The sequence below is a fragment of the Macrosteles quadrilineatus genome, unplaced genomic scaffold, assembly GCF_028750875.1.
Source record: "Macrosteles quadrilineatus isolate MER2022 unplaced genomic scaffold, UCM_ALF_1.0 Scaffold_9__3_contigs__length_116548681, whole genome shotgun sequence".
NCBI classification, from domain to species: Eukaryota; Metazoa; Arthropoda; class Insecta; order Hemiptera; family Cicadellidae; genus Macrosteles; species Macrosteles quadrilineatus.
Genome location: NW_026542602.1, coordinates 84919633 through 84943977, shown reverse-complemented (window position 1 = coordinate 84943977; position 24345 = coordinate 84919633). Strand labels below are relative to the sequence as shown.

The following is a 24345-nucleotide window of genomic DNA, read 5'->3' as shown; positions in this document are numbered from 1 at the left end:
TTCGCCTGATGGGATCCGTGTTTGTTTTTCAAAATTGGATTCCTTTGACGAATCTTCCTCGTCAATTACATGTGTCAGTTCGCGTAAAAACTATATGTGTATGTTGGGGATTTATTAACGTTGAATTTATATTTCCATTAAACATTAGATGATTGAAATACTTTTGTTTAAGTTGGACTCTATTACATTAGTAGTGAGCTAAAACAGATACATACAGGGGGGTCAGATGTTTTGCTATTCATATTTGTTGTTTTGAACTAATTACATCACTACCTATTTGATCACATTGTTCACAAGCGTTTATGTAGGTACATATTTACACTGTTGACTTTATAAACCTTACTAATTTCAGCACTGCCCTTAGCATTGAATAACCGCATTATTTACTGAGTAACTACTGTGGTTAAGCGAAATTCTACTTAGGTCTCACAGGTTTATTCCTAGAATCTACAATATGCAAGAGCTTTGCATGTGTATTATTACATCTAGTTACTCGTTTAACATTATCAAAATTATTTAGTTTCCGATAGTGATGACTCGGTAGTGATCATATTACTTCTTCCATTATTTTAAATTCAAATAAAAAAATGTTTTCTTCACAGGCACAATCGCTGTACCACAAGAAAAATTTATCGTGTTACCAGCTTTCATTTTTTTTTTTTTTTTATTAGTTTATCTTATCGTTGACTATACATGCACTAGTAGACATACTTTGGAGAGCAACTATGTTCTTTAGAGCAAAAACTTACGACAGCTGGTCAATTTAGATATAAACGCCGAAAGTAAGGTAGTCTACATTGTCACATTTACTTTGATAAACAATTGACAATGACAAGATGATATTCAACCAAAACACGTGATGTACCAGATTTTACATTCCCTCAAGAGGCGGACTGTGTTAAGACAGCCGCGGAAATGTACATGTTAGTGGCAATGTCGTAAAACCGAATGTCCCCGCCCGGGTGTAAAGAGACTCCCACAAGAGAAAATAAAAATGTTATCTTATTTAAGTTCAGATATTCGGTTGGACTCCCGCTGAATTTATGGGCAAACTCGAGAAAATTCCGGAATGAATTATTGCCTGCAGATACGAAATCGGAATGTGTTTGTACTGTTAGAACTTGATATGAAATGTTTCGTGGATTATAAATGCGTTAATTTAGTTAATTTTATCAAATATGTACACGAGACGACTATGTAATATTCATTTTTGTTATGAACAGATTAGATAAGGTGTAATACTGTGTATGTTTGTCATGATTTACGATACTGCAATAATTATCAATTTACAGGAAAATAGGATTAAATTTTAAACATTGAATGTCAATTGATCTTTTTTAGTTTTTTACTATAGAAATACGACATGCAGGTACCTAGTTGTTATAATAAATAATGCTAAAAGGGTACAGTACTGACTTAATAATTGTCATCAAATAATGTATTATAAAAGTAGGCCAATCCTTACTACAACTTTTAAAACTAACTACTATATTGACACAGTAATGTAACCTTGAATTTCAGTACTAATTATTAAGTCGCAGTTTCAAACAGTTTTGAAAATATTAATACTATGTACAATTCAGCAGTTCGTTTACGTAAATTGTTTTTATTAATTCAACCATCATTCGTTCTGTAAAGTGCATCTAATCACTATTCCTACAGTACAGGAAGATCCTCGTTACCGGCAACGTTCATTCGAAGGCTGGGATCTGGGAGACCTACGACGGTGAAAGGAGGTACCACTAGGGGGCTTGGGGGGGGGGGGGTTCTAGGCCAAATTTGGGGGCCGCCAGTGACTTGTTTGTTCAAAGGTCATCAGTCAAATGCCGCGAGTCACAATCCCGAAACGTAGACCTTTCAACGACCTTTGCGGCGAAACTTGAGGTCTTCTCCTCTCACTGGAGACGCAGACGTTGTGTACAGTTAGTGCAAAAGCTAAAACAATTCTTTACATGAACTGAAAGAGGAGCTGTATGTTGGTGGAAATTTATCTTTTTTGACCTGTTGTAGTAAAATTTCCATAAGTGGTCACCCAGCTAAAGCTGCTCTAAAGGCTTTGTCCATCCGTCATTAAGTTTTAAAAGGTTCTATCTATGTGTACAGTACATCGAATCCTTGTATAATGGTGTACAGTATAGCATACACCGAGACAAATTGTGTAACTAAAAGCACGATACAATGTATCCATAGTTTTTGATGGGTGGTTTTGGTTGAAATCTTAGGACCTGTTTTTATTTTACAGGCCCTGTCAAAGGGTTGTTTTTATTTCACTTAAACATTCGATGGTAATTGGTTGGTAGCATTAAATCCTTGTACAACGGTTCAGTATAGCATATGAGGAGACAACTTGAGTAACTAAAAGCACGATACAACGTATGCATAGTTTTTGAAGGTTGGTTTTGGTTGAAATTTTAGAACCCGTTTCTATTTTACAGGCCCTGTCCATTTTAGGTTTGTTTTTACTCACTTAAATATTCGATGGAAATTGGTTGCTTGAATCAATAGTTAGAAAAAAAATGAATTTTATAAATAAAAGAGAATTACTATGAGGAATAATTATTTTAGTAACAAGACAAAGCTATGGCAAGTCTCCTCATTTTATCTAACAAAATATATACATTTGTTGTGCAGATTTTTCTAAAATAAATTATCGACTCTTCCTTTTATTGTGAATTCAATCTGTAGTTTTCTGGACTACATCTGATACACCACGGAACATAGAAATGGGACATAGCAATATAGTTGTGGCGTCTACTTTACTACCTCAATAACACATCGGAAGTAATACTATCTTATCGTAAACTTTCCTTACGGTGCCAAAACTACTATACAATATATATTATATTTCTTTTACATCTCACACTTTTGCAAATTACTCTAAGTAAAGAACATTGGGCTCCTAAGGTTACTTAATTTTAAAATATAGGCCTATTCTACAAAAAAAACATAGTAAAGCAACAGGCACTCCATAAAGTACTAGCCACAGCTGGCTAAAGTTAGTCTTTGTCATAACAATGATAATGCTATGTTTAAACAATGAAGAGCCGCCACAAGCTAACGTCCTCTCCTAGCCACTTTACTTGGTGTTCGAACTTTACACTTTTATACGTTGTGAAGTTTGGTACGATCGGTTTTATGGGTTTTGTAGATTATAAATTACGGCTACAAGTGGGACTGATGGAGGGAAATCTCTGTAAAACCATAAGATTTATAATTCATTTACACATAAGTCATCGAATTCTGCTAATTTAAGCAGTGCAAGCGATACAATCTATATTTTACTCTTCGTGTTCATATCGATCCCTACGGTATTTTATGTATTTTAACCAACGTACGGCGTTTATAGTACTGTAGTTAAAATGGCGCGGGTTGTATAGTGGTAGGATCCCAGGACTTCTGTCTAGAAACACGGAATCAAATCCAGTAAATTACAAACAGCGTTCAAATGTTAGCCATGTGAGGAAAACTTTCAGTGTCCTCTCTTTACTAAAACAAAACGATAGTAAAAATAATAAAACCAGTGTTCTAGTAAAACCGTAAAACGAAATACTATGAATCAACAGAACGTTTCAGTTAGAAAAATAGCATTTATTGATTTTTTAACCGGAAACCTAGTGACCGACATTATTTTTATAATTTATTTACCACATGAAGATTAAGTTTACTCTATATTAGATTAAAAGATAATAAAATCCAAATTAAACATAAACAAAAACTTTTCTATTTCATTTTATTTAGGTGCGTAACCCTGTAATATGTTTAACTCGATCCACAACAAAATTAAATTACATGAAAACAATTATTTACACATCATTTTTACTTCCATGTACATACTGATCCAAAATAAAAAGAGTAAATTCCTATTGTTCTGTCGACGATTCGGTTTTTGTCTAGTGATCAATGTTTCAAACCTTAAACCTAATCTTGATAAAAAAATAAATAAAAAATGATAATTGACAAGTATCCTTTTTTTGTAACAAACATGATCCAACAACACATGTTTTGACCTCAAATGTTGTATTGCGATTTTTAAATTATTCTTTTCTAACTGGCCTAATTAGTCACAAGCCCGGTCTGTTGACAAGCACCAACCAATGGTAAACTATTCAACACAACGGCCACCGCTGCACTTACCGCCTTGGTGTACAAATTTTATGAACCTTGGTCGTAAAAGCGACGTTAACACCGACTTTTGTTGAGGATCCGCTATAAAGCTGCGATTACGTATTACCTTCGGTGGTGTTAAAGCTGCTATAAAGAACGCATCAAGTCTTTGTCAGCGGCGACTATGGATTCGTCGGATCTTGGGTGATTATTCTGTACGAGAAACTTTGTGAACTTTGTCATCAATTGTTTCAATAAAAAATAATATTTAGACTCGAACTCGTTTCAGTAAACATGTATGAAACAGACTTGATATAAAATGCAGTGTTTGTTGATGTCCATTGATTTACAATTCAAAATATATCAATAGAAAATAAAAGAGTAAACTCAAAGGTTTGTTATAATATAGTTCACAATCGGGAACATTTTAAAATAATTTGTCGTTTGACAAGGCTAGGTCAAAGATCTATTAAATTAGGCACTTGGCGATTCGCAAAGTAAATTTCTCCCACACAAAAAGCTAATTCAAAAATATTTTAAGAATCTGCATTATGTAAGTGAAATTAAACCTTAGCATTTGAACCGAACCACAGATAAATGGTATTACTACAAAATAAATATCGTTTGGCGATTAGTGCAATTTTAAAGGTTCAGCGTTACTGATTCAGCATTACTGCTACAACAAGCCTGCAGATTATTAGCAGTAATACAAACTGTAACAACACATGAACCGAATGTTTTTCTCATTTCTTTTAAATACCCTTTTACTCAAAAAAACTTTTAAAAACAATATTTCATCAATATTCTGTGATGAATGCAGAGGATTACATTTTGTATCATAAGTTACAAAGAACACACAGAATCCATAACTATAATCTTTTCAAGTTTCTCAACTCTTTATACAAAATAAACCTCACATCGTCTACAGTTTGCAAACTTACACAAACACGTAATGCCATATACAACCCGGTAAATGGCGAAGAAGGGACGTCGCGGACAAAGGAGTTTAATACATTCCGCCCAGTTTAACGGTTGGAGTTAAGATGGCGTCGTTGAAACTGAAACTAACCCGTCGAGAGAAAATGAAAACAATCTCCAGTGAGTATACTTGAGCTGATCACTTACAGTGTAATAGGTAGTGTAGAGAACACATGGTGAAAACACCGCCATTGCTTGTAGGTGCTTTATATAGAGCTGTACTGCGCCACTGAGAAGTAAGAAAAGGGCGGTCGTTGTTTACGTTACAGTTTTAGAGTTTATTTACTTGTAAATATTACTAAGAGTTGTTTTAAAAGTGTTCAAATGTAGGGACATTTGGTGTAATATGGTAGCTGTGTAGATGTTAAATGATTAAATATTTATGATGATTGAACAGAAATCAAAAAACTATTGGAGAACAAATCAATGTAACGTATATTTTCAACGGATTATTTGTTTCAAGATGAAGTTTGTCCATAAAATGTATTTACAAGCCAGCAAAACTAAAATAGTAAACATTTGATTGTAAGTTTTGAAACTAGTGCTATGGAATCTATAATGCAACCCAAAAACATTGTTAGGAAGCTGGTACAACACAAAAGTTAACCATTGGCTTTGAATAGCAAAGGGGTATGTGTATGTCTAATCTATGATTACTAACTTCTCCTAAAAATACCCATGCTGAACTGCAAGATACGTTTTATGTGGCATATACTTTTTTATGTACATCTATCAACTCACCCAAAAATGTTAGAAAATAAAAAAAATAAATTTAGCTTGATTAGAAAAATCATAGAAATGCGAGTGCTTATTCAATTATGCCTTATTTGAACAAAATAACTATGCAACTTGTCTTGCACTTTGTACAACTAATCAACAAATTTAGTATCTAGATCAAAGCTCGTATTACAATAATTCGATATTATAAACTAACAATTTTAAAACTCTTTTTGGAAACGAAGTTAAATAAATGTGTTCTCTTCTAAAGTTATTTGTTAAACTAGTGTCGGCTAGAACAGCTGCATGTAGGGTAGCAGAGTGGTGAAATGGTGTATACAGGACTGTGGTTTTATCATTGTCTCAAGGGGTAGAGATATAGTGACAAACCCCCTTGTCGACCGTCAAACTGCCAACAAACACTATTCTACCCCGTCAAGTCGCCACCACGACAAACACATTCACGTCAATTCGTTCGAGTTCTTAATGATAGATTTTTTTATGAAAATGGTATATTTAAAGAGATAAGCTAGTAATGTACGCCATGATATAATATTTTTAACACAGCAGACCACGACAATTTAAACGTTTAGTTAATAAAAATTAATAATTAGTAAATTAGTAGTAGTAATTAATTAGTTTTAACTTTTTTGAGCAGAATGAATCGAAGTAGTATTTAAACCTATAATATTTAGAACTTCAGTACATATTCTCTTTTTTAAACAGGAAAAATACACAAGCCGAATCAGGACACAAAATATTAAACGTACTCTAATAACACACTTTAACAATAAAGAACAAATTATAACATTATTTTCACGATATCAAATAAATATGAAAATGTAACAATAATGGTGATACGTTGTTGAGAGCGCCCTTGTAAAAATGGGTTACGGAGTAATGATGGGGGGGGCGCGCCCCCCACGACCCCCCCAACATAGCGAGCGCCCTTTGTGATCACGACAAAGCCTCGCTATTGGCCCGTCAATTTACAACCCCTATTAATGCATGTTTGCCACTATCAGCGAATCGTTTGTATAGAAACGAGCCACTTTAATTGTTCGGAAATAAAATACGTCTCGTCTAGAGGCATAAGCGGCTCTGGGGCGCCAATTAATTGGGAAAAAGAATTTCTAAGGGGAGAATCAATTTGATTGTGACGTGTTCAAATTAAATTTAGTTTGAATACATTATTTGTCCAATTTGTGCTATTTTTGGAGTAGATGGTGGACAAAAATATTATTAGCGTAATGGAATTGAGTTTTTAAGATGTGTTTATTTGTATATTAAATAGAAAAGGAGAGGGACAACAGACGTGGCAATATCATTTTTATATTACTCTTCAGGGATCACTAGGAGTTAAAAAGAGCACCGTGGAAAACTGTTAGTTCCAGTTACGTCGTTTAATGTCACAGCCACCTCTAATACATTGTGATAATGTCTGTAAACATCACTATTTAGAACCAAAAATAGCCAACTGCTGTTAAGGAAAATGCCTTAAAAGGTGACGATAATACATCACTATCACTAGATGGCATTTCATAAATCGGCTATTCGAAAGGTCACCATGAACACCTATTAGAGCCGCTGAACAGATAGTATATAACTTCAATAAAAAACCAAAAACCTTCACCGAGGGAAGATGCTTGAACTTAAATGGCAACAAAATAATTATGGTAAGTCCTTTTAAAGTTAATCGTTAATAGTGAGGGTGATTCCACATTACAACTATGTTTGTTAACCTGTCTCTTGAATTAGAATAGAAATGAAAAATTCGTGACAAATAGAGTCCCTTTGCCTTTAGGAGGATTTAACAAAATGTCTAGCTTTGACTTGAGACCTAGTATTGACTTTTCATCTCTTGAACTGATGTAATGAAATCACTGATGCCATTTTGGTAAAATTATTTACTTGAATCACAATAATTCATTAACATTCGCACTTTAAAGTATTTCAAATTATTGGGAAACAAACAATATTGTAAACAACATTTGTAACATTCAGTTTCAATATTTGGAAAATGAATCGAAGCGATGCACGAAAATGTTATTACTGAAAAGCAATCTGCGGTCGAAATAAAATCGGATGACATCGTCGCTATCCCACGTCCCCGATACAAAAGCGTGAGGGGAATATGTCCCTTGGACTGTGGGAGGAGGGAATTTGGCTCCTTCACCTTCCTTTAACACAAAAAAGTATCGAGTTCTATCAAGACCCTGATGCTAAGAAGAAACGTCTACTGCTTTGAAATGTCAATATTTCAAAAAAATAGTATTGGCATGTTTACAGCTATTTTAAAATAATGTTAGATGCAGATTGTGTTTTCGATGGTTCAATGTTTATGAGAATAGACCCTACGTTTCGCTGGTACTAAGCCAACCCAGATATTATTTACAGAAACACAGAGCTGTCCCATGGACGGATAAGGTAACATATCCTATTTCTAAAGTGTAATTGATTTTTTTATTGTGAAACTCAACTCTTTCTAAATCACCATACAAACTAAGAAAATGTTCATTTAAATGCCACACGAAAACCAATTTAATCGCTTTTACTGTTTATCATTGGAAACGTATCAAAATTAAACTACAGTATGGATATTTTAATGATTGCATGTATAGTATACCACAGTCAAGCAATTTTAAATTATTATATTGAAGATGTAAATACTAAATAGTTCTTAATCTAAGTGGACTATATAACTAAAGGTAATTATTTAAAACAACTTTAATAAATCCTTACATATTTTAAATGACAGAAATTTAAATACTATTGTGATTATTTTTCCATAGTTAAAATAGTTGTGATTATCTCAACGCAGTCAACAAAGAAAAAAAATTACACCAAAACATTATCCAACCCTTGACATTTAATTTTGTTTGTGCTCTGCACACATTTCAACTGTTCCATGTTTTAATTTCAATGTTTATCCCTATATTTAGAGCCAGAATTTGTATTATTAGCCAACACAACTGAAATGTGGACGTAATTTCAGATTCATTAATCCGAAGAACCTGGTCGGATGACCGAGCAATATTATTTCGCTTTATGGAGATGTTACAACATTTACTTGACACCCGAAGTTTTTCAGCGAAATAATTTGCACAAACATTGTTTTGAGCTCCAAAAAGAAGTGGTTGAGGATATATTATTGGAGTAAACTCATACAATGTTTTAGCGTTGTTTCACGATTTCTTATTCGGAGGTGTACTCTGTAAGGGCAAAGGTTTCCAAAGTCATACATAACAATGTGTTGCTGAACGTGACCGGCCTGTGCAGGTAACCAGGAGAATATGACATTATCTTCTTAACATTATAACATACTGTACCAATATAATGGACACCAAAGTTTAAAATATAAAAAGGAAACCCGTAAAGTCCTATCATAAAAGGTAAATGACTTTTGTTAGATACAAAAATAATTAAAAACATATTTAATTATTTAATTTGAATTTGTATTGTTTAAATATGAGTTAATTATAGCAAGGAAAAGGGCATTATCGTAAATAAACAACAGAAACATGTTAGTTATGATAACCACGACGGGGAACTCACTAAGATTAAGAAGTATATGAGGAAAGTTAATAAAGTTTGACGAAAATGTTTCCTAGTTCCTCTCAAAATTTGTTCTCAACCAAAACAATATTGAAGAGAAGAATGGAATGGGTATGCATTTTAAATATTTTACAACATTTTACTAACTGGAATTCCAGAAGTTTTTACCTGATTTTCCAATTGTGCTCAGCTGCTAAGTATGTACCAGTGTTCCCATTGACATGGTAAAAACACTGATTAGAGGGCAATATTCGTCCATTAAATTTTGCCTACGCCAATAACATTTGCAGTAAAATGGTATTTTAACAGAAAGGCATTTCTTAAAACATCGAAAAGCCGATCACAGGAACACACACGTACTAAATCTTTGACAACTATTATACAAGGAAAAGTACTTTAACTACTAACTCGGACGATACAATTACAAACACCGGTAAACTAATTAGCATAACTCACTGTGCTGTTTCTGCGATTATAAGCTGGAAAGTTTCGGTTAAGTAATTTGAAAAATAGTTCCATAACGTGCGATAAGCGGTAAGACGGCGTGGCGCACGTGGGTAAATATTTGATATTTTATGTGCATCTGACCTTTTGTCGCACGTCTTGTGTTATCTGGGTGAGAAATGGCTGCTCTTGACGTCTCAGAGACGCCGACCAACACGTGGCCGTCTGAAACTGGGGGAATCAGCGGGGGATGACTGGGGAATCTGGGGGAAAACAGCGGGGGATGACTGGGGAATCTTGGGGGAAACGAATCCGAGCTAGGGTGTCGATGCTGTACTGTTTGGGTATCAACATCGAAGATCAGTATTGGATGGTAATTGTCGATATCGTATAAGCCTAGGTACCAATATTAGATCAATATCGAAGTATGATTATCGATACTGTAACGAAATTAGGAAAGCATTACCAGTTAGTTCTGTATCTGAGTAAAGGGATCGGTACCGTATCAAACAGTGGGTAGTAATACCGGATCAGTATGGAGTACAAGTATCAATACAGTAACAAACATCGGCAATTGATATCGGATAAGTATCGGAGTTTATGAATCGATATCGAGTCGTACATATGGTAATAGCTGGATCAGTGTTAGTGTTGATGTCGTATCTAAAATTGTATTTCGATACCGAATCTGAATTCTTAGTACCTCAATAATGCATCAGACACCAGACATCAATCTCGGATCAGTATCGAAAATAGCATGGATACAATAATCTATGCGGTCATCGATATCGTGTTAATGTTCCATAAATAATATTATTCAGGTTGAGCCTACCACCACATATTAAAGGGGTTAACTCTCTTTCATCTGTGCTTCCACTAAGCAAACATAAACTCGATATTTGATTAAAAATTAAGTATTTATAAATCGTGTAGTCTATTTAAAAAGGAAGATTGTATAAGCAAAATAAAAAAATCACTTCTTAATGGGCGAAAAATGACGTCAAATAATGTAAAATTAACATGTTACAATGTCAGATGTTACACAAAAAATGTCAAACGAAATCAAACCTTTACAGTAAACATTTTACCGAAACCAGAAAGCAGGAAAGTATATCGAAAAAGATTCCAATAGTATCGAATCTTGAGCACTAAATTATACCTGTAAAAATGATAACTATGAATAAGTACACGACCCAATGACTCAGAAGGAAAATAATTTAAAACGGGCTAAAAATGATAAGTGCTTCAACAGCAGCGTACTCAGTCGTAGAAGGCGACTTTGACTTGTGAAGGGTCACAAACCCAAATCAGGCTGCGAGAGCGACGGTCCTTAACCATGTCAAGGCAACACGACGGCGCGGCGCGGCTATACTAAACTGGGTACACGTGGGACATGAGAGTATACAGAAGACGTAGATTATAGTGGAGGAAGCATACTTAATGGACAATGAACGTAGCATTTTAGTAAAAGAAAATAGGATACAGCTGAGGGAGTTATGTACCGATGTCAATCATTGCTACAGTACAGTATTCCGTTGTGAATTCACATGTTTCAGTAACGCTACGCAATAAATACGTCATTATTTGAAAGAGACCGCAGTGAGAACGCGAATAAACTACACACAACTCGGTTACAATGTCAATAAAAACGTACATTTAAGTATTATTACTGGTCGAAACACAAAGTCACAAAATATGAGGCTAAAATATAACATTGGAGAACATGGCCCTTGTCCGCCCATAACGTTGGACAAGACGAAAGATCTTGTCGCCAAAATACAAAGACTTAATTCAATATCGCGACAAGACAAGCCACATTCTTAGCATTCCCCGAGTCTGTTGTAATATTACAGGGATTGGACCGGATTCTGAACTAAAGTCGTGTCTATACAACCGAGGTGAAAAGGCTTATTGAATATGGTTGATTGTTTGTTATTTGTGTTATGTTACTTTTAAGTACGAACAATGTTAACTTTCGGGTAATATTATTGGCATGCCAGGTGCCAGACCGACTTTTGCACGAGTAAAATAAATTAACGTAAATGTAAAACTTCTTCTTCCTGCTATGCCACTTTCTTAGTATTTTTTAGGATTATTACTCATGTCTTACTCAATACAAACATTTCCTTTTCCAATTTCCCTACATAAACGTACCACTTCACATGAACAAGTTCATAGTGCACTAATAAATAAGTGATATAACAATACAAATTGTCTCCCCAACTAGCCTTCCCACACATTTGGAATATCCAAACGGTCACAGGGGATAATTTTCTCAAGTTTCGCAAATAATTACATTACTATTATTCAACGAAGAATCGGCAAGTCTATTTTATATGCTGATTCTAAGAAACTTATCGTTAATTCTAGGAGTAACGTTTTGGAGTAAACGTATATCTAAGTTAATAATGTCGGAGTAACATTATGTTTAAGATATTAATGTCGGGACAACAGTGTTTCTGAGTTACTATTTTCGGTGTAACAATTTCTCTAAAGGGGTAACATTTAGCCTAAGTTGCGTGTGTCGGAGTGACATTTGTTCTAAGAAACTGAAGTAGGAGTAACAATTTGCCTAAGTTGCGTGTCTCGGAGTGACAAAGATACTGAAGTCGGAGTAACAATTTGCCTAAGTTGCGTGTGTCGGAGTGACATTTGTTCTAAGAAACTGAAGTCGGAGTAACAATTTGCCTATGTTGCGTGTGTCGGAGTGACATTTGTCTACGATACTGAAGTCGGAGTAACAATTTGCCTATGTTGCGTGTGTCGGAGTGACATTTGTCTACGATACTGAAGTCGGAGTAACAATTTGCCTATGTTGCGTGTGTCGGAGTGACATTTGTCTACGATACTGAAGTCGGAGTAACAATTTGCCTAAGTTGCGTGTGTCGGAGTGACATTTGTCTAAGATACTGAAGTCGGAGTAACAATTTGCCTATGTTGCGTGTGTCGGAGTGACATTTGTCTAAGATACTGAAGTCGGAGTAACAATTTGCCTATGTTGCGTGTGTCGGAGTGACATTTGTCTACGATACTGAAGTCGGAGTAACAATTTGCCTATGTTGCGTGTGTCGGAGTGACATTTGTCTACGATACTGAAGTCGGAGTAACAATTTGCCTATGTTGCGTGTGTCGGAGTGACATTTGTCTACGATACTGAAGTCGGAGTAACAATTTGCCTATGTTGCGTGTGTCGGAGTGACATTTGTCTACGATACTGAAGTCGGAGTAACAATTTGCCTAAGTTGCGTGTGTCGGAGTGACATTTGTCTACGATACTGAAGTCGGAGTAACAATTTGCCTATGTTGCGTGTGTCGGAGTGACATTTGTCTACGATACTGAAGTCGGAGTAACAATTTGCCTATGTTGCGTGTGTCGGAGTGACATTTGTCTACGATACTGAAGTCGGAGTAACAATTTGCCTATGTTGCGTGTGTCGGAGTGACATTTGTCTACGATACTGAAGTCGGAGTAACAATTTGCCTATGTTGCGTGTGTCGGAGTGACATTTGTCTAAGATACTGAAGTCGGAGTAACAATTTGCCTAAGTTGCGTGTGTCGGAGTGACATTTGTCTACGATACGGAAGTCGGAGTAACAATTTGCCTATGTTGCGTGTGTCGGAGTGACATTTGTCTAAGATACTGAAGTCGGAGTAACAATTTGCCTAAGTTGCGTGTGTCGGAGTGACATTTGTCTACGATACTGAAGTCGGAGTAACAATTTGCCTAAGTTGCGTGTGTCGGAGTGACATTTGTCTACGATACTGAAGTCGGAGTAACAATTTGCCTAAGTTGCGTGTGTCGGAGTGACATTTGTCTACGATACTGAAGTCGGAGTAACAATTTGCCTATGTTGCGTGTGTCGGAGTGACATTTGTCTACGATACTGAAGTCGGAGTAACAATTTGCCTATGTTGCGTGTGTCGGAGTGACATTTGTCTAAGATACTGAAGTCGGAGTAACAATTTGCCTAAGTTGCGTGTGTCGGAGTGACATTTGTCTAAGATACTGAAGTCGGAGTAACAATTTGCCTAAGTTGCGTGTGTCGGAGTGACATTTGTCTAAGATACTGAAGTCGGAGTAACAATTTGCCTAATTTGCGTGTGTCGGAGTGACATTTGTCTAAGATACTGAAGTCGGAGTAACAATTTGCCTAAGTTGCGTGTGTCGGAGTGACATTTCGTATAAGTTGCGAATGTCTTAGTAGTGACCACTGACCAAGGTCGTGCCAGGCAGATGGTCACATGACTGGTCGGAGGAGGTGAGGGGGGAGGGGGCAGGTGATAGTGAAGGATATGCGGGTAAAGTGCGCTGTACTTGGACCCGTATAATAGGTACGTGACGTGTTGTGAGCGCCGGGTGTAGGCATTGGCGAAATGTCAATTACTATGGGATACTCGCAATACTATAATACTCGAATATCACCTTACAACTCTGGATACAAAATGATGAACAACTGAAATAGTAACATAATTCTCACTGAGGTTTAGATGTAAACACGTGACACACCACACTCGGTAAATCTAAACAAATTGGTTGAGAACATTTCGCAGTTAAAATTATTGCATAAGTATACACCGCAAACTCGTCAGTTTAACTACTTTCCAATGAACTGAGCAATAATATGCTCGTGCAAAACCAAACATTCTGTAAGAAAAAAACAAAACAAAAAAGTAGACCAAGCATATTAATTAAATTTTCAATTCCTCGTCCCAAATTTAACAGGTGATTCCAAAAGCCTTCTAGAAACTGAAACTGAAATTTTCAATCCTATTTACGGTTATTATCATGAACAATTGGTATTTTATTGCACTTGGAAGCTTATAGCGCAGCCAGAAAGTTAAGTTACTAATGCAGAACATTTTATCATCAGTGTTAGGTTATCTGATGAACTAGTCATGGTTAGGCTAATTATCTTTTCCTGTATGTTACCTTGAAACCTATGTGATGTATTTGGGAAACGGCGTTACTTTTACCTTACTATTACACTCTGTCCCTAGAATGCTTTCAGTAGGCAAGCACTGTTAAGAATATACTTCTTATGAGCTTATGAGTCACTTCTATAACACGTAATTATTATGACACAATTCTTAAATTGTTATTTGAAATTAATTGTGTTGTCTATTAAAAGGTAGAGTTTCAGCGGTTCGATAGTAGAAGGCCAGAATTAGGACCGTTACCATAAAAATATATGCCAATGGCGACCAACCACACAAAATGGCAAAATTAGCACAAATTCAAAGTGAACCAACATTAAGTTATTTCGATGAAAAGTCAAAGATGCCATTTGATATTTGGCTACCAATGAATGAAGCTATCTATCAAAAGGTAAAAGTTACATAGTAACACAACCTTGGTTTGTATAGTTCCTTCACAAAAAAACTAAAAAGCAGATTACACCCACGTAAAAATACAGAAATTCAAAGTTCAAAGGGAACCATCATAAAGTGATTCCAACGTAGGTAGGGAAGGGGTTTATGAGCAGCTGCAAATTTGTTGTAAGTTGGTTTAAAAGTTCAACTTGGCTGTTAACATTTACAGACCTGCTTCTGCATTTACAGCGGCAGCCTTATCGTGGTCCGGATATTCAGAAGAAAACTTTAATGCAAGATTAAAACAAAAACAAAAATGTTTATAGTTGGTAATTTATGGAAACCCCCCCTCTCATTGCATGAACACTGTTTAAAAATCAAACATCGAACTATGTTAAATAAAGGCTCTTTGAGCAATGCGTTGAACTTAAATTATCTTCAGAACTTAAGATATAATTTTAATCATACTTTAGGCGTAGCATAACCTATATTTCTATGAGTTAACTAAGTAATTTCGAATTAAAAATATGTTATGGTCCAGATGAAGCAGTTATTTATTCAGAATCAGTATTAAAGAAGATATTTTAATTTGTAACAATTTTAAGACAGACTTACAATTAAATTTAAGCTTATTTTTATAAGTTGAGTTTTCCGATATCCCAAATTGAGGTATTATTAGGAATGCATGACGAAACCTCTGTAAAAGAAACTCTTTGCTATAATAGCGAAATAAAATAAGTACAAACCATTTCAGTTAAACGATGAGTGTTTGGACTTAAATATGAAAAAATGCTTTTGTAATGAGAATTGGCTGTATATTATATGACACTCACTAAAATTTCTGTTCATACTTTTGGTCACCGACCGGTATATTCTGACGTTTGTAAAAGTTCAATAAAATTAATTTCTTTATCTTTAGAAAAGGAAACGAGTGTAACATATCGAGGTCTCGTTGGGTCCAAAACACCTCCAACAACGGAATGTCGGCTAATCGGCCAATCCTGGACCATCTCCAACCTTTCGTTAAACTTTTTTAAGGGACTGAAATCCTTCACAACATTAACAACAACAAATTGCTCAATCGTTTCATATAGTGTTTGTTTGGAATACAAATTTTATGAGATCTGCTATATTGTTGTATCTTCTGAGAACATTATCCCATACGTATAACATGTAACAATACTTTTGGTGCCATGAGATTAAACACATAGAACTAATACTCCAATGCAGTACTTTCAGAGAAGGTGCATATGTAAGTCAACTAAAAACAGTATTGATTGCGGATTGTTAGCATAATTTAAAGTCCTTTAAATGTACAAGTCCTTTTGATTTACAAGTCAATGATTCCCGCAATTTAAAGCCCATTTCTTCAAATAGGAAACAACACACCTTGTAAACACATTTCATTCTCTAAATTCTTCAATAAATGTATTAGTTTAAAATGCTTCACTGACGAAACATATTTACTTTGAAAAATACTCAAACTAACACTTTCCCAGACATACAACAAGCCTACAATAAAAGCAAACCTCTGACCCTATAAACACGATGATTAGCATCTGTCAAGCAATTAGTCGTAGAATTACAGTCGCCCGCGTCAACCGGTGGAGGGGGGCGGTCAAGGACTTTTGGCGGGAAAACCACGTGAAGTTCATCAACCAGCTGGTCGCAAGGACGTCAATTCCGCGGGTAAAGTGGAAAATGTGGTGTGAATATTTCATATTTAATTGCTTATATCGTGGACAGTATAAAATTGCGCGGTGTTTACTTTGTTGCGGGTAGAGAGGGGTTAATTAGGAATGTACTTGAGCGTCTGGCGATCAGAAAATGCAGGTGTACGTCATGTGACAGGATCCGGGTGTTATCATGTTATTTAAAGTCTAAGGCAAACTTGCAGGAAAAAGTTCACTGCAAGGAACTCACACAAATTATGTGATCCTTGAACATTTCATTAACACTGAAAGATATTCCGGAAGTCTTTTGGATCTAGTGATATTGTTAGATCGCAATACAGATCTTCTAAGAATACTTTTTGTTAAATAAGCTTTACGTTACGTTTGGTACTTTAAGCGAGGATAGTAAATGTCATGTCGGCTCGTCCTTGAGCTATGGCAGTATTATTCATTTCATTCTACTATTATGGAAACAATAACAATCAACCCATCTCTGAAAATGAGTAGATTGAAGATAGTTCAAGTAATTCATCGTGTTTGATGAGAAAAATATGACAACTTTATGATTTCCACAACGCTAACCAGAAAAGGGCGTTTTAATGTTGGGTTTCGTTCAATTAACAATAAACTTTAAGATCATTTTTAATATTTCAAAAGAGACAATCGTTTTAATTATGAGAACACTTTCTGAACTAGACATTTTGCCCAAATTTAACTCAAGATTTCGCCAATGGAGAAAATTTACGTCATTCTCCTCAGTCTGCCTCATTTGCAACATTTCTTCCAGGACAGAAAACAATCTTAGAGGCTTCTTTGCGTTATAAGGATAATCACTTTATTTAATGAAAACTGTACAATATTCCTTAAGCGTTAAACAATTCTATATATAATACATGTATCAACAGAAAATAATTTTTTCTTTAGATATACACACAATTCACATACGAATAAATCCTTACAGGAACCCGAAATTTCCAGGCATTTTCTACGTGAGATTTTCTACGGCAGGTGGCATTTTCTAACAAATGAGAAGATGTTCGAGCAACACTGTTGCCATCTCTTTATGTAGGAGTAACTGATATCTTAGAAATTTATACAAAATAAATTCTACTATCAACCAATAGATTGTACATATCAGATGGTAATCAAGGGATCTCACTAGGTTTCGGTCCTAGTACTTTGGGCAAGTATCTTCTATCAATTAGATCCTCGTTAATCAGTGACTAATCCCATACTACGGAATAATCTTCGGCTTTTAGACTTACTACGTGACTCTAACACCTCTGTAGTTCTTCACTAAGTTATTATTAGTGGTTTTGGTTTAGTGACTTCACGTAACTCTCTCGATTCGCAAAAGTATAAGTACAAAAATGAACTTGAATACATTGCCATGCCATGTATGTTGGACTTAACAGACGTAGATAGTTTTGAATAAGATAAAAAGGCAGTTTAGGAATAGACAATTTTGAATTGAAAAGATTTGTTCCTGCATTAGCTGCTCCAGCAGATGAGTCATATTTATTGTTTGCCACTGACCAACTTGTCATACAGATCAGACGAGTTCCAAGGAGTAACTGAAGCCACTGGGATTTCCTATTACTCATAGTCTAACGGGACTATATACTACGAGTACACACTAAAGATGACTTACCGATTTTTCCATTAGGGCTGTATGGGTCGTAGCTGCCCGAGCTCATAGTGGGAGATGAGTATCCGTTGCTGATGACGGTGTACGGGGGCTGTGCCCCACTGGGCGGCCCAGGCGAGGGGGTGAGCGGGGCGGGGGCCGGGGTACTTGGGGAGGACATCCACTCGTCCACGCGACGTTTGGTGAAGCAGAAGATCTGCACAGAGGACTGACCGGGGTCCTGCGACGGCTCGGACTTGACCATCTCATCAGACAACAACATGGAGCCTCCGCCACTCCGGTACACAGGATCATGTGTCAAGTCCATCCCGCGACCGACACATCACACGTCACACGGACATCTCTGAAACACAACACAACATACATAGCTAAAGTCCCAACACAACATATAGCTAAAGTGCCAACATAACATGCATAGCTAAAGTCCCAACTAGAAATTATCGGATACATTATGACGAAGCCTTTTGGGGAAGGGTTTAATGAAGGCTAAGACAGAATTCCCACGCTCTAAACACAAGATGTAGACGGCCAACAGCAATTCTATTTCCTGGATCGTCGCAGTACAGCTTCAAATCAAAATTACAACATTGAGACAATACTGTAATTGTGAAACAAGTCAAGAGAGAGTAACAAAACTATAAAGCTATATAAAAAACCAAACTAAATGCGTTCGATCCTAACCTAAATAACGTTCAAGGTGACCTTGTAAAACAATACCATGTGATTGTGAACCTTTGGAAATATTGACAAGTATTTCCAAGAAGGACAAGTTAATCCACGTTTAACATTTAATTGTAATTCAGCTGATAGTCAGAACAGTGACTCTAGCGGAAAAGGAACCTCTCACCGGACATTCCCTACATCGCATCACGGCGTCCACCGTTGGTAATGGAGCTCCAGCTGGAGGCGATGACGTAGATTGGTCCACGAGGAATCATGTGATGCCGAACAGTTGGATCATTGTGAGTTGCATTGTAGGAGGAATTATGTAACCAGTCCCGTCTGTGGACACTAGTTTTGAGGACTTGCTGAATATTTTACACAAGGAAATTTTAGACATAATTACGAATGTTAGAGAATAAATCGAGAGATAACTTGAGGTATTTTGATGATCATCAAATAAAATAGAGGTTCTTCATTAGAATACGACGACAGTAAGCATAAGTGTTTACAAATTTATTCCAACCTTTTGTATGGTCTAAACTGATGATTTGGTGTTGTTACAATAATCCTCAGTGATTTTTTTTTTAATATCCCGTATTACTTTGGCCAGGGGGCGTAATATAACATTGCAAAATTATGAAGTAATTGAGATTGACCTCTAGTAAATTGAAAGATCCAAAACGCTTTAGAATAATAACTATAAACGACTGTAATCATTTTTGATTTGTTATTTTTTATTGAAATGTGATTTGCAACTTCTTGGAACACACAGCTCAATAAACAATCAAACTGAAACAATTACTGTCGTTGCAAAGATTCAAAAATCCGTGTAGATGTAGCAGCCATACATCCCAGGGACAACGGAAATCCTGCACCGCTGTGCTACATTTCTCTGTTATTTTTGTTGAGAAACAACAATTTGACTGCGGGTCCGACAGTGTCGTCGGAAAAGTCCAACTTCGGCGGAAATAAAGTTGTCCGGAAACAACACATTACAGGGTGAACGTTTCAGAAAGTTAATTAAATTGCTTAGCACTACCTTAGTGTTCATTTATATACACAAACGTTATATTAAAATAGCCATTATTACTAAATATTAAAATAATTAACTTTTCTTACTTTGTTCGTTATTGCGCGAAAAGCTATGTAGGCTTAAAATATAGATGTGTTATAAACACTAAGGTAAAAGATTAATTAGATCTTTTTGGTGGCGATTTCTAAAAATAATTGGAAAATGTGTTGCCAGGCGAGCGACAAAATCTGCTGATAAACTTCGTTATTGTAAATCTGAAGCTTAGAGGTTTCTGTGCGACTCGTTTGAGTACGTTGAAGTTAACTTCGACTTTCATCAATCTTTTATTTAAAGCTAACATTTATAATTTTCAGTTTGCTCTTTGTTGGGGAAACTAGCAGGTAAAAAAATATACTAATGGATCGTTCTGTGTATCTGTAGCCATTTTAACAAATAAATCCAAACAAATAGAGGACAACGCCACACTCCAACGATACTAAACTTGAAACTATCTTCAGCTGATCCATAATGATGATGCCAAAGGGGGTTCTTCTCTGACTTACTTACCAAGAAACAAAAACGAAAACTGCTGCACCAAATGTACAGTATATATCAAACAATTAACTTACAAAAGGATAACTGTCCGACCAAACCTCACGGTAAACAAATAAAACTACGGAGTAATTTTGAATGTCTTCGACATTATTCGTTATTTTACCCAAAGAATTGACTCGGTGATGAATCGCCTCGCTACGTCGACTACTCAGCAGGGAGCGCAGGTTTGGCAACGCAGACTACGCAACCTCGCGATTTTGGCCGCCAATTCCACCAGACACACTTTCTCTTTTCGCGGCGTCTCGTTAAATGGTAAGCAGTCATTGGTAGACTCGCCGGGTGTCTACACGTGTATTATAGTCTGTATGGTAGGAGCTGTCTCCTGACCGGATCCACCTTGTACTGGCCCAAGCTACCATCGGACAGTCCCTAGGACCAGAGTGTTAGGAGACAGGCCCCATCATACAGACTATAGTGGTGATTGTGCTTCAGGTGTCGAAAATTTGGGATAACTTAAACTCACTCATCATAAATAACCACTACATTCAGAGTAAACCTCGTGTCGTCCCCTATCGTCAAATAATTCCTAAACCAAGTTATTTCGTTAAGTTAGCTCCAGCATACGACACGATTTTCATCGACGTCCATATTCCCCCAAATTTTATAATTTATTGATGTTATCAATTTTGAAAATTCAGAAAAAAGAAAATGTACAAGGATAACTATAATTTCTAGCAAATACATAATATATTTTCCCCAGCGGTTATTTAGTGCGGAATTTCTCCATGGTACCTCATTCAAAGATTCGCAGGTCTAAAATCTTCGTTCTTCGTTAACAACTTGCAAAAAACGTCAGAATACAGAATACTTTATTCATGAGCATCAAGCACAGAATGGTGTCAATACCTTATTAATATTAGTCGTAGTGAGGATAGGACTGTATTGTCTTTTATTCAAGCAAAGTAACGTAAATCAGCATCCGGTATAAAGCATATGTAACACTGGTAATGCTCTTGCAAGATGAAAGTCCCGCGTCAATTTCCCACCCCGACACTTCACCAGATGCGCTTCTCACTATTGCAGCTGTGATCTCTCTTGGTTGTCTATCACATGACTCTGCATAGACACATCTCTTTATTTATGCATATGCATTTATAGTGTATAAGATATGTTGTGCATATAAATGTGTTGTATGTTTGTTATTGACTATGCATTGGTGTAATTACTTGATGCTTAAGCGATTTTAGTATACTGGTCACTGCGAATCCATTTATTAGCATAATAGAGGTATATATAGTCAATGATAGTAGTATGAATATGTTTGAGCTATACACTTGCTATTGAATGAACATTAGTGCATCAGTTTATTCATGATGTTGTATAGTAGTAGTTATGTGTTGTAGTGTATACGAGTTTGTTTAAGCACATGTGCTAAATGTTTGCTATTACAGCGATGGATTTGTTACTTGTTTTAATTTAAAAGTATTTGTTGGTGTATGCGTATTTTCTATGCGTACAGTATTTCTAAAATGTTTTCAGTTTTGTATGCAGTTGATTACAGGTACAAGAAAAACATACACAATTATGTGTACAGTGTTTCTGCTCAGCGATATGAAATTTCGCCCCAAAATTTCGGCGAGTTCTTGAAACGCATTGACATTTCAAGTACGTGAGCAAAGTTTAGTACAGTACAGTATAATAAACAGATTTTAAACATTTGACACGCCTTTTTCATCACACATGTAGATATTTTTTATTTAAATATTTGAATTTCGTACATCATGGACAACCTATCCTTTATCGGACCAATACATTTTCGAGAGACTAGCCCATCCATGATTTGAAACAATATTAAATCTAAAATAAATTCCTTGTTCTTAACAACGAAACTGATCGTAAAATAAACAAAGACAACGAAAATATAATTACGCGCAATATTACAGTAGTCGTGATGCAAACTCACCTCCCCCGGGGGTAAACAACTGTTGTCGTCGAGGTAATTAAAACTGGGGAATCTGTGACGAGGACATCCCAGTGATCAGCTGACTTTATAATGTCAATACAAAATGATTGATGAATAGTGAAATTAATGATGAAACTGTTATAATTTGTATGTCCCACCTTCACATCCTAGGACGTTGGCTCTAGCCTGGAATTGTTTCTGTTGTAATAGTATTTTTTTTAAGGGAGAGGAGGGAAAATGCTTTTACGCACACAGGTTGTAATAGTATTAAGAATATGTTATAACTAGCTGTGTGCCCGTTCTACGCACGGGGATCTTATAGTAGTCAGTTGAATGTGACAAAAGTAAAAAAATGTGTCGGGTTTTTGAACATTTGTAACTTTATTTCTTAAGTAGGTAGGCCTTGTATTCCATGGAAAAGTACCGAATCAAGGATCGTCATCGTAAAGGTTGTTATGAATAGAATAAATAGGTAGGCGTACGTACCCAAGAGATGGGCTATGGGCCTATTGGCTGTATGGTCCAGCGATTGCATCACACGGTGAGTAGAAACAGAAAGTGACACATTGGAAAAGCGAGTTTAGCATCATCCGTATACCTCTATTACTTACAATCACCCACTACAGTTGTGATTTTTATACTTTACACTTTACACAATCGCCATTGAAGCGCCGTCAGTGAGTGGAAACCTTGTTTGTAATCTATTGGCGACGATCATTATAAGTGTCCCAGTCCTATACAACACTGATTCAAGGTCTTCTTTCTGGTTATCAAAACTCAAGAACAATTTCATACACAAATAATCTCTGGTTCCTGACCTGGAAGATGCCTAGTTATTTAATTTCATTTACGGTTACACTATAATATTGCACTTGCGATTAATTGAATCCGTTATGTAAGAAAAACGTTTTTAATCTCACTTTGTTTGGGATTTGCTTTCAAAACGTGATCGGAAATGATTGCGGTATTTGTAAACAACATTTGTAAACATATCAGTGACAGCTAGAAAAAATTATCTTGATCCGAACAGCTGTTCGTTATGTCATAGATGATTTTATGTGATAAAAATTGACCGAAAACTTGGTAAAAATCGCACAAAACTGCATTTTTGAACGTCCGTAATTTTATTTACAAAGTAGTGAGGCCATGTTTTAATGGCTAAAGACACTCTCGCCAATCCAGTGAATACATTAAAATGACTTGGATCTTGATAGGTACTCTCGTTTTCATGGAGAAGATTGCGTAAAATGCCATCTTGAGTGTTACAGAAAGATAGAAAGACAGACAGACAGACAGAAATAGAGATAAGACTTGTTTCTGCTTCTTTAATGTATAAAAAAATAACCTAAAAATGTTTAATTCTGAGCAATGTACAGACAAAACTCTAATTTTATTTATATAGATAGATTAACATCTGTTTGTTTATTTACTTTGGATTGTTTATATTTTTAATGTTCTTTCTTTGTAACTTAATCTCAGTTAAATAGTATACTTTTGCATCAAGACTAATGAATTCTCAATAATTAATACACAGTATTAAAACAGTTTTACACATTACTTCAGGCTAGTCCTAGAGTGTAGCTGCATTATAATATATAAAATCCATTGGTGATTGGCGGGATTTGAACCCGGGACCTTGGGCTCTACCACTATACCAGCTCGCTCTCAATTAAGAGAGATATAGATAGAATAGAATAGATAGAAATAGAAAAAAAAAACTAT

At 35.8% G+C, this 24345-nt stretch overlaps 1 protein-coding gene across 6 annotated transcripts in view; it reads right to left on the bottom strand.

Moving 5' to 3' along the window:
• LOC129002641 (ecdysone receptor) overlaps positions 1-24345 on the bottom strand; it is a 275558-nt gene that overhangs the window by 64682 nt on the left and 186531 nt on the right. For all 6 annotated transcript variants that reach the window (XM_054430594.1, XM_054430596.1, XM_054430590.1 and 3 more), the window contains one exon: positions 18434-18773. In XM_054430594.1, coding sequence (XP_054286569.1) covers positions 18434-18737 — 304 coding nt within the window. In that variant the 5' untranslated portion in view covers positions 18738-18773. The remainder of the gene's footprint in view (positions 1-18433; positions 18774-24345) is intronic.